The sequence below is a fragment of the Topomyia yanbarensis genome, chromosome 3 (assembly GCF_030247195.1).
Source record: "Topomyia yanbarensis strain Yona2022 chromosome 3, ASM3024719v1, whole genome shotgun sequence".
Lineage (NCBI taxonomy): Eukaryota > Metazoa > Arthropoda > Insecta > Diptera > Culicidae > Topomyia > Topomyia yanbarensis.
The window spans coordinates 102023905-102039778 of record NC_080672.1 but is presented as its reverse complement, the minus strand read 5'-3'; the positions used below and the strand labels follow the sequence as shown (position 1 = coordinate 102039778).

At 38.0% G+C, this 15874-nt stretch overlaps 1 protein-coding gene across 2 annotated transcripts; it reads left to right on the top strand.

Moving 5' to 3' along the window:
• The first annotated feature begins 637 nt into the window (after positions 1-637).
• LOC131690715 (actin-binding protein IPP-like) lies at positions 638-15237 on the top strand. 2 transcript variants are annotated; one of them, XM_058976663.1, is made up of 3 exons: positions 638-1096; positions 13730-14752; positions 14811-14973. In XM_058976663.1, the coding sequence occupies exons 1-3, from the start codon at positions 1085-1087 to the stop codon at positions 14832-14834; spliced, it is 1059 nt and encodes a 352-aa protein (XP_058832646.1). In that variant the 5' UTR covers positions 638-1084; the 3' UTR covers positions 14835-14973. The 2 variants fall into 2 exon arrangements, with proteins under 2 accessions (XP_058832646.1, XP_058832645.1); XM_058976662.1 differs by having other exon boundaries at positions 639-1096; positions 13730-15237.
• Positions 15238-15874: the final 637 nt, after the last annotated feature.

Genomic DNA, 15874 nt, shown 5'->3' with positions numbered 1-15874 from the left:
AGTTGTATTTGTAACACCGTTAGACTTGTTTTTGTTTTCAATAGCTTTGATGTTTAGGGTGTTTAGGGTTTCTGACTGGAACGCGTGGTTTCACATGTAGGCACACATTGTTTAAGGTGATGCATTCCTTATTCAATTGGGGTACTTTGCGATTCTTTTGAATATAAGTATGCCATAGGAATATCTCAAACCCTTCAGGAATGTTTCCAACATCCGAATGACTAAGTTTCATGTACCATTCGGCTCAATTCGATTGATTGAAAAAAAAAAAATGCGGGTGTAAGATACATATTCAATACAATGTTTTCACATCATTATCTCAGTAATGAGTGACATAATCTGAGCCAATTTAGTCTGAAATTCTTGTAATTGAAAGTGAATTCTTTATCGTTAAAAGAAAGGTAAAAACGAGAAATTAGTGGTGAATGTAGAAGGCATGCATGTCATACATGAAAAACATAAAAGATATTGCTATCCCTATGAAGCAGATGATGCATCTTCTTCCCTGATGAAACATTGTACAACCACAACGCTGCGTGGTGCGTCAAATGTGTAGCTCGTTCTTCATAACAGAACGCGAGAGCGCAAGAAATTGAGAATCCAAATCACGTTATTCGTCGCAGCAGCCCAAGAGCGCACAAACAGTCGTCAGTCTCAGAACTTATCCGCCGTGGTTAACAACCTAGTTTTGTGTCGCGGTCGCGTTCGTGTAGTACTTTCTCTGGCAGTCTTTAGTTTAATTGAAATTGAAAAACTTTGATAAATTGACTGTCATTGCCGGACGTTGATAGTTGTCATCTGCTTTTCGGAACCAGTGCCAGCGAGATAGCATTAGTTAGTGTCGCCTAGATATGTGTAGCTACCAGCCTTGTGTCCAATGATTTTAGATTGATCAAACGGCATACACAGTTCTCTGTGTATGTTAACCCGTTACGTAAGCCCACCTTTATTCGCATAAAACGACGAAGCGGAGAACAAACAGACATACTCGTCAGGTCATCAACTAGCAAAACATCACCAGCAACGACAGCAGCTGATCCAGCCCATTTGGGGAAGCGAAAGAAATATCTGCGAAACGCAGAAAATGAGCGCTGAAGTAAGTCGAAGAACCACCATACCCCGCAAAATAAACGCCAAAGAAGCAAAATATATTTATCCTCCCGTCAACATAACGCTATAATAATAGCACCAGGCACAGCTGTAAATATTTTCAGTCAACTTTTGCGCTGTAGCAAAGCAGCGAGCATCAGCCAGCCAGCCTCGTCGGAGAGACTTTGAATGGAGTTCAAGTTCAAGTTGTTCAGGTTTTTTTTGCTCGCTTCCTCCGTTTCGGCTTCTCATACTCGCTGCTCTGAACTGCCAGACTATACCTACTCAGGTCGTGACGAACCGTGGCTACCTGCGAAATCGAATGATTCAACATTATTGACTTGGTTCGTCCGGTCAGATGTTGCGTCGTTGATGCGGTGTTTTTATGTTGTTTCTCTTTTCCCTGCTCATTAGGCTAGGAAAACAGTAGACGGCTTTGAAGATTTAGAAACAATAATGAACCTGCGATATCATTATGCGCGGTATTATTGATGGCATTTAAAACTGGACTCCATAAAAGTGCGATTTTTCTTATACAAGTGCGATTTTACATTGAATCGTTTTCATGTATGAGGGGCACTTATTCCTCGTTGAATAATACATAAGTGCGTAATAGACACCAGGACAATTCAATGTAAAAGCACAGTTTTATTTACGTTTCCGCACTTTTAGTCGCACTTATTATGTGCGCAATGCGCTATACATATACATTTCATCTGAGGGAGCTGCATGGTAACTGGTACGTCATCCGCGTACAACGAATATCGCCAATATGCGAGAGCATCCATCAGTCGGGCGCAAGGAAGATAACACAACAGCAATTTAGCTCGTGGTTTTATTTTTCATTTGCCAAGTTCTACGGTAAGGTGCCTATTTTCACCCTATTAAGGAGGGTGCCTCACTACTTCATTAATTACTAAGCCTACAATCGATGGAATGGCATCAACAGCTTTGCTTCGTTCTTAAGAATCCATATAATTGCTCATGAAAATGATGCAATGCTCGTATTTGGGCGCAACGAAAATCAAGTGCCTCATTTGCCGCCCTACCACTTGATCCTTGTGCAAAAGTGTTAACGTTTCCATCATAGTTCGGTTAACGGAGACGTAAATTAAGAAAAATATGAGTGGGTAATGTCAGAGACATTACCGGAGTGAAGTAGAATACATTTTATGCTGTTAATACGAATGCTACAATTTTGACTATCTTCTGATAGGTTGTATTAAAACCAGCTATTTCGTTATTTCTAATGGAAATACCGAAATATCGGTACACGTACATCGAAGGAAAGGAGTGTTGAAGAAATATGATTTTTTTGGTTCTGCGGTATTCCATTTTTTCATACATCCTCGTGCCACCCTAGTGTGTATGCTATCTTACATCCATCAGAAATTAAAATGATGGCTTCTGCTAGTAGCACGTATCGACGCAAACTGATTCATCCACCAGTCGTGTACAGCTCACAAATATTTCTCGGTATTGTACAGCCATCCGTTCGCGCCAAGCAACCAAATACGAATGTTGATAGAAACAAATCTGTAGTGGACCTATATTTAAAACTTTTCATCATTTAAGTGTTCGGTTGGTGCACCTATTGACGGTTCTGGCCGAGATGAGCTGAAAATTTTCGCCATTTTCGATAGTTTTTGAAAGATATTTTAAAACACAGTATTTTCGGTATAAATTCATGTTATACATACTCCAAATTTTAATATTACATTGCGGAACATATTTTCGATAAAATTACTTTATACCTCAAATCATTCCATTAAGTATGAAGGAAGTTATTAACGTTCAAAATCTGACGCGACTGCCACAGCCGATATTTTGAAACGAAACCCCCATATTGAAACGTTAGAGGTATTCTACTTCAAAATCGTGTGAAAAATAATAGCTTCTCATGATTGCATTATACACAGAGGCGACGCGTGGTTCCACCGTCAACCTGTTCAATATACCACCAAGACCCTTAAAACGTCACAATCGTCTCTATGAGACGTTTCTGTTCAGCTGATTCTTTAGTCGTCGATTTCATCCAACATCTAACGAATAGGACCAATGAAAAATGTTCGTTGACATAAAATTTCGCTGGAGCTGACCAACGCAAATTTGTTGTCAAATCCCACCAGTGAATTGTCCAACAAACTTCTTGTAGAATGCTTAATTTGCCGTAGAAAAAGAACAAAAATATATAACATATCCGAGAAGGTTGCCACTTAATTAGAATTGAAAAAGATTTCTTAACAGAAACATAAGCAATACAATCATGTATAACCTTCCGACAGTCGCGCTAGTGCACTGAGTGCACGCTGCTCTGAAAATCTAGCGAAATCGTCTTAGAGCAGCTGCGGCTGCTCGTTCAGTGAGCCGTTTGCGCGACTTCCGGAGGGATAAAGAGATTAAAACTTATATATCGTTATATGATTTGAATAAATTTGTAATGTAGAATCTTATTTTCTATACACTGAGAATTATTCGTCATTCTGTTTAAGATAGATTGAAACGCTTGTCAACCGGTTTAAGAAAATACCTTAATTCCTTCAAATTTGATAGAAATTTGAATGTTGCATTTTCCTCGCAAATTATCGTAGCAAACAGGCATTTAACATCCACGCATTCATGATTAGAACAACCCCTGATTTGAGTTTGTCTGTTTTACACATTCAGTAGATAAATTTTAACATGTGAATGCAAAGATCAAGATTTCTTTGGTGCAAAAGTGGGCGGTTCATTATTATAATTGAACCAACCAAATACATACGCGCTTGTAACTAGTATGTCCCAGGGGCAGAAACATCTTGTTAGGCTACCCAAGAAAAAAAGCGTTCGACCAACAGCTACGAACGTATGGTGCAAGGTGTTCGAAAATTATAAAGCGCTCTCGTTTTGCACACAGCTCCAACGCCCATATGTACATGGCAGCAATGCACGCTGGTTCAATATTTGATTTGAACCGGTGCAAAAGAGAATAGAAAGAGCCTCGCCCATGACACTCATTCCAGCCGTCGCTCATGCAACTGCTCCCTCTAGAGCATGCGGTGAGAGTACGAGATGCGTGCATGTTTCTGGTTGAACCGGTCATAGGAAAGCACTGCTGGGGACGCTAGGTTGGTTTATCGTTCAGATCAAATTATCGAACTTCAAGGTTCGGAGATTATTACTTTCATTGAAAATAGTTTACGTGCTACTGTTTTAATGTTAACGCAAAATTGGTTTTGGGTCGTCTGATTGTTCCTACCTGTTCAGTGAACAGGTTGAACGTACCGACGCGTCGCCTCTGATTATACAGTATAGTATCTTCAGAAAAATTCATATCTGGTAACAAAATTTTCATGTGATGGCATTGCAGTGGTTCGTAGCTCGTTCCTCAGGGCGGTACTACTTCTAACCACAGAGAACAGACATAAGCTAGAACAAACTTTCTCGAAAAACCTGTGTAAACATTTAAATAAAAACACGTTGAAAATCACCATCGCATACAAGTTCGCATGCGTGAGTCACCATTGTATCCAAGTTCCCTTTACTTGTATGTCAGTTCTCAGTGTTCTAACTTATTAAAAAAGTTTGCTCAATTAATGGTATCCGGACACTCCCGGACCTGGATCAATAACCAAAGTTTGTTTTCGAAATATTGATTGATCGCTAATTTTTGTTTAGATAAAAAATGACTAAAAATTTAATTAAAATCGGCGCAAGATGAATTATAGGAAAAAACTTATGGATGTTTCACAAATCCGTCGAAAGCCGCTGGAGAAAGTTTTTTTTTGAAAATATGTATACTGTGAAATAATCAAATCGATCGTAAATCAGATGTGTGAGTTGAGCCAGCTTTAAAACAGTGATTTAGAACGTTTTTTAAGTTCTCAGCAGGCTCGGTTCACACCTAAGAGACATTGCGGCAGCATTGAAAATGTTGACCTTTGTACATTCGGAGTGGGCAGAAATCACAGACTCCTGACCTATTTGTATTCAATTTACATTCTAAAGCATCATTCTCATTTTGACCGAGCAATTCGGTTACTCCGAATGATGACCGAATAAATTTTAGATTTCCAAGTTACTCGATCTGGGACCGCCATTCTCCAGCCTACTTGAACGCCCGCCACACGTGCATGTTCCTCGTTGGCACTCAGTCAGCCAGTCTGCTCCAAAGTCAATGACCTCATCCATGACTCTGCTGAGCATAACTCTAGTTGATCTTATCTCCGAAATTCGTTCGAAGTGTTCACTTCAGAATGCCAGCATGCTATCCCAACTATCAGCTATATTTTAATCAAATAGTAAAACTGGCGAAGAATTGTTTCAGAGTGCTATGTCTGTTAGTCTGTGTCGCACCAACGAAATTCCCGAAATGCTATATCTACCTTCACTTTTGGCAGCTCCTGCGCAAGTACGGTGATTATCGCTGATTCTAACAGGGTTCTAATATCCCATATACCGAGTTTCCAGTTTCCGTTCTGCCTTTCTTTGCGTGTATTATTGAGTTGTTGTTACCAGGGCTACGGCCAATATCCTCTTGATACGGTTGGCATCATGAATATAGTCGACGATGCACCGCATCTCTCCTTCAGCGACCCGTTCCGGATTAGACGCTGTTCAGAGCCGCTCCTAATTTGGATGACCGCCTTCGATTTTTCCTTCCCTGTCAGTATACGACAAAAGATGCTGCAGGGGGTGATTACCCAATCTTCGCTCAGGTCACTCGTGGCGCAGCGCGGGCAAAGGCAGGTGATGATAATATGAATTCTGTGTCAGAGACTAATGACCATATAATGAGATTTCATGTTGTACTTGACAATACTTCGCCAACCTGCAACAAAATACACCTTATGTAATAATTTTGCTATTTCTTTCTGATCGGAGTACTTCTCATTACTCTTTTATTTTGGTCGATTCACCTTGCTTGCTGAGCTCCAGTTTTTCTTGTACATGATATTTGAAACTTCTTGTATTAACTTGCAACCTATCCACAATGCTATTGTCTTATTAGGATATCTTACGGTTTAAAAACGGAATAGCTAATTTAAAGTGATATATGGATATTTGAATTAAAACGAGTAAACTAGCTGTGAATGGGTGGTGATATTAGGGCTATTTGAAGGGTTCGATATGGGTAACGTTCTGTTTCGGTACGTACCGATGTTACTGCGTTGCACGTAGTTATCGATGATAGCTAGCGCTTGGCCACGGAGGAGACCGTATTAGCTTCACGGAGAAGGGCCCTCCTTTACACTTATGACACAATACGCGAAGGTTAACGGGGATCTGCGACAACTGTTCGCTAACTCCTTGACGGATAGACGTGGGCAGATTCCTCTGCCTAGGCCGAAACGGTTTATTCGGCAAATAAAAAGGTCCTTAATTGGACACATATGGCGACCGTGAGTTTTACATAATCAGGATAAGTCCAACAGAGACATTTACCTGAATGGCTAGTACAACTCGGATTTTCAAGATGTCGGTTGATTATTATCTCACTGTTTTATAATTATTTTCACTTACTTCCGATAAACACGAGCGCAGCGATATTAATTATCATTGGCGAGTTTTTCATGGAGCCACCATTCCCATTTTCATTCCAGATGTCCTTCAGGGGTGTATTATTTCGTCGTATAACACTTTCAACCCTTTTCAGTCCAATGTTTTTTCTTTGTTATTATCTGTGATATGTATTTCTCCCTTCAATTTACATTGTTTATATTTATTTATTTATTGTAATACAAACCCTATTAATATTAACATTAAGAAATATCGTTTAAAAGAAACGAAAATACACACGATAGTTACATAATCCTCTCTTGCGGATAATATGTATTTTTTTTACCAGAAAAGGTTATGAGACTACGACTACGAAGACTATTTTAACAGCTTCGATTTATTAAAAAAAAATATGTTCCGATTCCGATCCCACCCTAAAATATTCCAAAGGGCTGATAAAAACTGGTCTTCACTGTATAGCGAAATTCGAAATTGTCCTGCTTCATCTGGAAATCTTCGTGGACATTAACCCATTCATGCCCATGTTGTTTGTGGACAACAATGTTTTTAAACAGCTATAACTTTTGAATGAGGCAAGATTTGCTCTCAAAAACAAGTAAGACTCATTAATGTGATTATTGCCTTTAATTTGAGTATTAACAGTTACTAGGATCAGCTCTAGAACTGAAGTTATTGCAATTAGTCTGATTGGATTCCGATGGAGCAGTGCTGCCAGAGACAGTTTGCGTTGACGATGGAAAATGATATTTTCATAAATCTTCATTATGGTACAATATTATTGAAAACTGATAAAACTTAGCAATTTAGACTGTAGTTGGCTACGTTTTACACGTAATTGGACGATTGTAATTATTCTAGAAGAATTGCATTGAGCATTAGAAGGTAAAAATTGACCAGCTTCTAGCACTGCCGTGGAAGCACCTATCTTTATGAAAATAGGCTTTTCGTGTTTCTTGACCCCACCGTTTTCAAGGAAAAATAGTTTTAAAACCCTACATGCACTAGAAAAAAGTTGGGCATGAAAGGGTTAAACATTACTCTTACCCTGCTCTTATCTAACGGCTATGTTAATAACGCGTTTAGTTATCGTTTTTGTTCAAATATTGTCGAATGCATTAGATCAGAATCGTTTTAATTTGAATACGTTATATTTTTTTGAGAATACATAACAACAGATCGATTCGATTTTCTTCACCTATAACACGAATTGTGATTTACAAGAGCCAGCCAGGTCAGAAATTAAATGGAGGTGTGTCGACATGTCAGAGTAATACTAAGTATCATGAGATCATGACCAATTGAAATGAACAAACAGATCGAGTTATTTACAGAAGCCTTTAGTATCGCTGCGTACTGACTTGTTCTATAACGCCACGTGCGATATTTCTTCAAGCAATATAAAACATTTCAAATAAACTCAACGCTGTTTCATACTTGGGATCACATATTCGATATCAGCTGATTTTATTGTAGACCTACTATCTATGTATGTAAAATTAGCTGAATAAATACTTTAAGCTAGAGAGAAAGAGATTAAGCTTGCTTTCGAGTATATCACCAGTGCGGTTGGGGTTTGGCTCGAGTGGACCGGTTCTCTTCGTCACCTATGGTGTCAATAGCCGGTGCTGACCGTGAGCTATATTAATGATACTTGCTTCCACAAAACAAAAGCTAGTCGTCTGTGCGGCAGAGTGGAGTCACCGTTATGATTTTTAATGAATTACGCTAATGGCCAGATCAGCCGGCTTCGGCTGATTGTGTTCCGTCAATAATTTGTGGACTGACTGCGGGTTTTCTTTGTCGATGTTTCTACTATCTCACGAACAGGTTTGAATTTCATTGAACTTGAAAGTTGTGTCGTAGCATTTCTTGATACGTTGCCTGTTGGAAAGATTTGAAATGACGTCATAATGCGTTTGCAAGTGATCAAACGAGGATATCGTCGCTCAGAAAAAAATCAAATGTATTTATTCTCTTGCAAGATTCGCGATTTTGCACGTTCAGTTGCAGTTCTGCGAAATCATAAAAGCAGACCGGCAATTGTGGCTGATAAGGCCACTCGATAATCAAATAAACACTTGTTTACTTCTGTGTGAGCAGTTCCTATTCTCATTTCCAGCAGGTTCGCACTAGTGTGGTAGTCTGCACTGAACTCGGCAAGTAGAGGATTTATAGCACCCGTAAATAGATAGCACAAGCACGTGCTACCCACACGAACGGTTGCAATGTGTTATGAATAACGAGAGGATACAATCATCGCACACCATTGACTTCATTAAATAAAATAGGTGTGACATTAGCTTAGGAACTTGGCGAATTCCCCGGGCGCATCAAGAACTATCATATGTGACCAATGTGGTCAAAGCTACATTAGTTAGTCATTAGTGATCTAGACCCGCAAAACCAAGTTATGTTGAACCTATTTGAATATGTATTACACCATTCACACATCATAGTGTTTATATAGGAATTTACTGTGTGACCGCACTCTTCAACCAGGAACTCCGGAACCGGAAGTTGGATCAACTAAAAATTTAATAGCATTTCATGCATTTTAAAGATGTTTGGTATCGAAAATATGCTTCGATTTCAGAAATTTCATGGGGATCCCCTTTGAAAAAAACTAGTTACAGCTTGTATGCGAATTTCAGATGTGACCGGACGGTTCAGTCTATATTTCCGAAACTATATAAGCGATATAATTTTTTAGCAGACTGTAAGGATGATATACCTTTCATTTGAGACTAAGTTTGTTATAATTGGCCCAACCAATCCCGATTATCTGATGTGAGTTTGTTAATTTTGATAGGTGAGAGAATCTCGCTAAATTGAAAGAAAATTTAATTTTTTTTTTATTTTTCTGTTGAAATCAACTTATTAGGAACACAACAACTGTTGTTTTTTTTATCGAATGGCTTTCAGTGTATAAACAGTTAACACCTAAAGCAGTTAACAACATTATATTATTGTATCTCAAACTTAAATTTCAGCTGCCGAATTTTAGTTTATTTAACATCTTTTGCCGCGATCTCAGTAGCAATTTTAATAAAGGTGACGTTGGATAACTAAGACCCGGAAAATAATTCACTGAGAATCAGTAAACAACTGTCACTTAACTGAGATATCAGTTTCTGAATTGACAGACTGTGTCCCATTCGATCACTCCGGCGGGTACACTTGAAAGGCGCGTGCAGAGGTAGTCCTATGATACCCAAGTTATATTTTGCTTCGATTATTTTGCCTTTGCTTTATCATACTTATCGTGCATCTCTTTTATTGAAAACACGATTCAGTTCCAAGAATTGCAATCAAACATTATGGTAGCTGGGTAGATGTTATCTAATTCGTAACAAGTGCACAAAATGTTTTCTTACATTCTAGCCGTCTTGCACTGGTCAGTGGTCAACAGTGAACAGTTTCTGGCACAATTATTTATTTATCAGTTATTAATACTACACACAAAACTAGGCTCACTCTCATTTGTATTATTTAGTACTTTACTCTTTAGGACATTCTTTGAAGGATCAAAATTTATCAACCCGTGTAGTATTTTTTGACATATCTCGACAAACATATGACGATAAAGAAAACTTTTCTCTTTTATCTACTGCCAACATCTGTGATTTGCGAGTTACGGTTTGTCCGGAATTTCCACTCAAAGTGAATTTTGACAGTTGGCTTTTAAGCCGTAATCATATGTTTGTCAAGATATCTACTCTTGAGCTGTTCATATGGCAACCGCAATTAATTCTCCAGCACTCGCGCCGTTGTGTTTAGTGCAACACCTTCAGAAACTCTAGCGAAATCTTCTTCAGTGCCAGCGGCTGCTCATTCGGGGAACCATTCGCGCGAGTGCCAGAGGGTTACGAAAATTTGGCGATACAGAAAGTGTCAGTCTCTTTAGCCAACTTTCATACAATTATTCAACATTTGGACAACATTTTCCTGAAATTTCATTGAAAATAAAATTGGGTGAGTGACAGCAAATCTTCAGCGAATCGAAAAAAATGCGGTTTACATCATAACTAAAAATCTCCTGGACCAATCGTTCTGTAATTTTGCACAGTTCTTCATATCTTTGCCCAGGTAACTACAGAAGCGTTTTACAACATTTTTAATATTTTTATTTTTACAATAATATGCTAATCGATTTTCTAGCTAAAATCGGACTTTTGGGCTCAAAGCGCTACGAAATATTAATAAAAAATCGATCAAAAAATAAAAGCTCCTGTAGTTACACGGGGACTGATTTGAAGAACTGTGCAAAATTTCAAAACGATTGGTACACCATCTGTATCGCCACAATTTTTTGAATAATGTTTCTCTTTACCGAATCAACCTTACCCTCCTCTTAAATCTGGCTATTGATATACATACAAAAATTGCTCACCAACAAAACCCAATTTAGTCGGGTAATAAATCAGTTGACCTCGAAGCACCCGATTTCGTCTGTCGACAGGGAAATTTCGAAAATGTCTGATTTTCTATGCACGCATTGGAAAAACTATCTAAAATTGAGATCCTTAGGCTCAATTTTAGGGTATCGTTGAATAACGTAAATTGAGGTAAACAGCGTTGAAGATAGTTCTCATTTAGCCACGACAAAAACCACTGCTCACTAAGTATACTTGAACTAAGTATACTCACATTTAAGTTGAATTTAGCAAATTTTAATCAATGCTTAAGGGGTTACATACCTTTTTGTGCGAAAAATATCAAGAAAGTTTTAATTTACGTAAAGGCATAAAGCAATAATTTCATTACATAAAACTTATAGTATTCTAGTAGTACATTTTTCATTGAAATAAACAAGCATAAGTTTATAAAAATATATTGATAATTGGCAGAGTTATTGTTTTTTCCCCGAAACCCTTTTTTATTTAAGAAGTTTGCGGTGATCACGATTGAAGACCAATAGATCAACAAAAATCCCAAATCTCAAAAAATTCTATTGGTATATGAGTATTTCTTGTACCTTTACAATTACTTGAATAAATAATAATAATAATAATAATTTTCTTCCTGTATTCGGGAACGATTTTCCAAAAAATCGCTGTTTTAAGCTCTAAAAATTGTATTAAAACATCATCTACAAAACAAAAACTTATGCATAAAAAAGTATCGTTGGGTACGAGAAAGAATAATTACAATCAATTGGAAAAAAATGAACAATAGCGGATGAGTGGTTTTTCGGCGATCGTGATCACTGAAAAACCATGTTTGAAAAAACGACATTTTGAGATAATCTAGTTTAAAATTTCAAGTTACCACTACTCTATAAAAATCTTGGAGAATATTTTTAAGGAGTATTTATTTCAGATAAAGTAATGAAAAAAATCCGATTTTTTGAGAAATATAAAGGTATGTAATCCCTTAAACAACTCAAAAGTACTGTATTCATCGGAAGAGCTCGACTAAGTTGAATCGCTCGTTTTGTTTTTGACAACACTAATAAAGAAATGCAATGAATGGCAAAACTCAAAACTACCTAAATTTAAGTTGTAGGAACCTATTCTTTGAGCTGTTTCATTTTTCTATTTTTTTTTTTTCATTTTTTTGTTCTCGGTCGATATATCTGTGTGCGGCGGCTCAGTTATGGCTTTTTTGGTTGTATTCAACGGGGAAAAACAATCGAAATGGTGAGTGAAGCTAATCAATTATGTGAAAAAAATCCCCCAGAGACGTGATACGAATCCGCAACCTTTGAGACTCCGGCCCAATTTCACTAACCCTTACGCTATCCCTGGGTATGATGACAACAAAGAAAAAACATATTATTGCATTGGCGATGGCGATCATACTCTGCCTGCAAAGCGAGATCACACACAACGGCAGCTGACCACCCAACACATTTGATCTATTTAATTTCCCCAATAGATACCAAGGCCCGGGTTTTTATTATCGTCTGATATCTAATTTTTAGTTCATTACCCATCGTACTTCGGTGGGTGACAGAGCTAATGAAGACTGTAGATTTCTTGTCCCTTGCCCATTTAACAGAGGTATGACGGGAGCGAACCCGCCGCTCGAATTAAACTAATAATTCATTTATTTTTTGGTTTTTGACTTGAGGCGAGATTCGAACCCGCAACCTTTAGGACTCCGGTCCAATGCACTAACCCTTATGCTATCCCTAATTATATGTTCTTTCTGGGACGTCATCATACCCAGGGTTAGTGCATGGGGCCGGAGTCTCAAAGGTTGCGGGTTCGAATCTCGCCTCTGGGGGATTTTTTTTACATAACTGCTTAGCTTCACTCACCATTTCGATTGTTTTTCACCGTTGGATACCACAAAGTTAAAAGTCTTAAATAAGGTATTGGCACTTGAGCCAAAAACCAAAAATAAATGAATTATTAGTTTGGCTCAGGTATGTCAACGTCAAAAAAGTTCATGCGGCTTAATATTTGGGTTGCTGCTACATCAAATCGTTTCCAGACGTCCTGGATTAGGCATAACAGTCTAGGATTTCAAGGTTTTATCCCGCATATTGAAAGGTTCCGGAAAGTACTCGTAATTGCGAATATACTGATTTTTATTCCAAAACATGCATATTGTATAAAACACTCAATAAGATTGTTAGTCGCGCTGCTTGATTTCCGAACTACGTGAGGATTGTGCAAATTTGTTCTGATCGTCGCGATGCCATTTTAGTCCTCTAATATGAGACAGGACATAAATCCTTGCGAAATGTTCCTCAGTCTTACACAAGCTCCTATTTTAAAGAAAGACGAAACATTTTTATGATACAGGATGCTTGCAGTTGAAATAAACCGTAACGGACTAATACTACGTTCACACTACGAATTAAAACATGTTTTAACGTTATCTTGATGGCATTTTTCTTGTTGCTAATTATTATAACGTGTTTAACTCTGTAATGTGCACATAGTATAACATGGGTTTAAAGTATAGTGCTGGGATACGAATGTTCCCAGAAAACCTTACGTTGTTAAGGTTCAACATGTAAAAAACGTAGTACTTTTTGGAAACAATTAATATAATGAAAAAACCGTATAGAGATAAAAACAATTGAAACTTTTCAGCTTAATGAATATCATTTTTATTTAAATCGAAACAACAGACATTTATTCTTATTTTCCTGTTTAATTAATTGTATTTTATGGATTTTCTCTTACAGGATAACACCACCGCGAACAAGATGGAAGATGAACTGCCGGATTTTAGCCAGCGCTTCAACGAAATGCGCCGTCGGAATCACCTGGTCGACTGTTCGTTTAAGGTAGAAGATAATATCTACCACAGCCATAAACTGATCCTGTCTGCCGCTAGTCCAGTGTTTGAGGCTATGTTCTACGGTTCACTGGCCGAAAAACAAACCGTAAAGATCGCAGATATTCGCCCTTGCGTGTTTGAGCGCATGCTGGATTTCATCTACGTAGGAACGATCGATTTCGATAAAGTGTTCCAAATCGAAGAAATTTTAGAACTTTACTATTGTGCTCAGAAGTACATGATTGACAGTCTTCACAAGCAGTGTGTGAATTTCTTCGGCAAAAATATCAAACCAAACAACGTGTTGAAGATTCTAGACATCGCCTATAATATGAACCTGGAGGATATAATATTCTCGTGCTTGTGCGTTCTGAAGCATTTTCTATCAACGGGTATGAGCCTTAGCAACATTATACTGGAAAGTACTCATCATATGTCCAAAAGCTGTGTAGATCTAATCCTCGAAGATAATTATGAAGTGAAAGATAACATGATCTGCATGATTCGTGCGTGGTGCATCACTGAGTGCGAGCAGCATCGACTCGAAATGAGTAGTGATAGTTTGAAAACCGTGCTGCAGGGTATCGAACTTCCTGACAAGTTGAAAGACACCATTGTAGATTGTAGTTTTACAAGTTTTCAGCCGGTCGCCAACGGAGAAAATAACAATTGGACTCCGATCCAACGGATCCAGTATAAAGCCGTTAGACCGTTAATCATAGGTGACGAGATGAGCTTTGAGGCGAGTATCGCTTGTGATCGCTTTATCGTGTTGAAATCGCTTTGCATCAATAGCAGACTGACTCCACAACTGAAGCCAAATGAGCTTCGGCGGGACACATACACGGAAAACATTTCCGTGGAAATATACTCCAAATTTAACAACAGAATCGAGCCAATCTACCGGAAACAAGTTTTTATCTGTGATGTAGCTTTCAACAACAGTTTGGAGATTACTCTGGAAAATCAAATCGTTCTCTTTCCAGATATTGCTTACATTGTCCGACTGAAATGGGGCCCGGACAGCTTGGGCTACGAATACCCGCGAAGTATTTTGTCGTCTTATGGAAAGATTAAACAGTTTAGAGTAAATTTTAGCGAAAACATTTACCTCGAGACCGAGGGTAGCATATTGACTGGGATCGTTTGTGATCTGTACAAATGAATTAACCTATTTGCTATGTATGTACTGTGTAGGCGAAGTAATGCTGTGATGGAAATACGAATAATGTATCACTTTTTTTGGAAGCACACTTCTAATAAAACATTGCCGCCAATCGTGCTAAGATATTTGTTGAGAAATAGGATTTCGTGACTAATTATGTGCTTTTAAGTTATCGAGTAACATCATTCAATTACCTGTATCAGATAATTATTAAATCATACTGATTTATGTTTTGAAAACAATATAAATTCAATTGTAATTTTTCTGCCTATCCGAAAGTACAACCCAATCCTAGAATGGCCTAAAACAACAAAAAGAAAAGCTCTAAGTAGGGGAACTGTGCCTGAGACAAACACCTTAAGCTTTGGAACGCTTTTCCAGGTGTTTAATCTATATTTATCGCAATGGAGTAGTACCACAGATAATAGACGTTTAGGCTCGATTTGAATCGTGTGTAAATACCCGCTACTGAAATTCCGAATAAATTAGACGTCTGAAACAAGTTTGGCAAACGTTTGCAGATGGCGCAGTGATCGATACAATGCAGTTAGAATGCAGCTGTCAAACACGTGTAGCAAACAGTTGCGCAGATGGCAATAGTGAAACATGGATTTCCAACGTTTATCAATTTGAAAGTTTACACAGGTTTTTGAAGAAATGTTGTTCTAGCCCAAACGTCTGTTATCTGTGGGATTACCTTCAACCACAGATAACAGACGTTTAGGCTAGAACAAAATTTCTTCAAAAACCTGTGTAAACTTTCCAATTGATATACGTTGAAAATCCGTGTTTCACTATTGCCATCTGCGCAACTGTTTGCTACACGTGTTTGACAGCTGCACTCTAACTGCATTGTAGTGATCACTGCGCCATCTGCAAACGTTT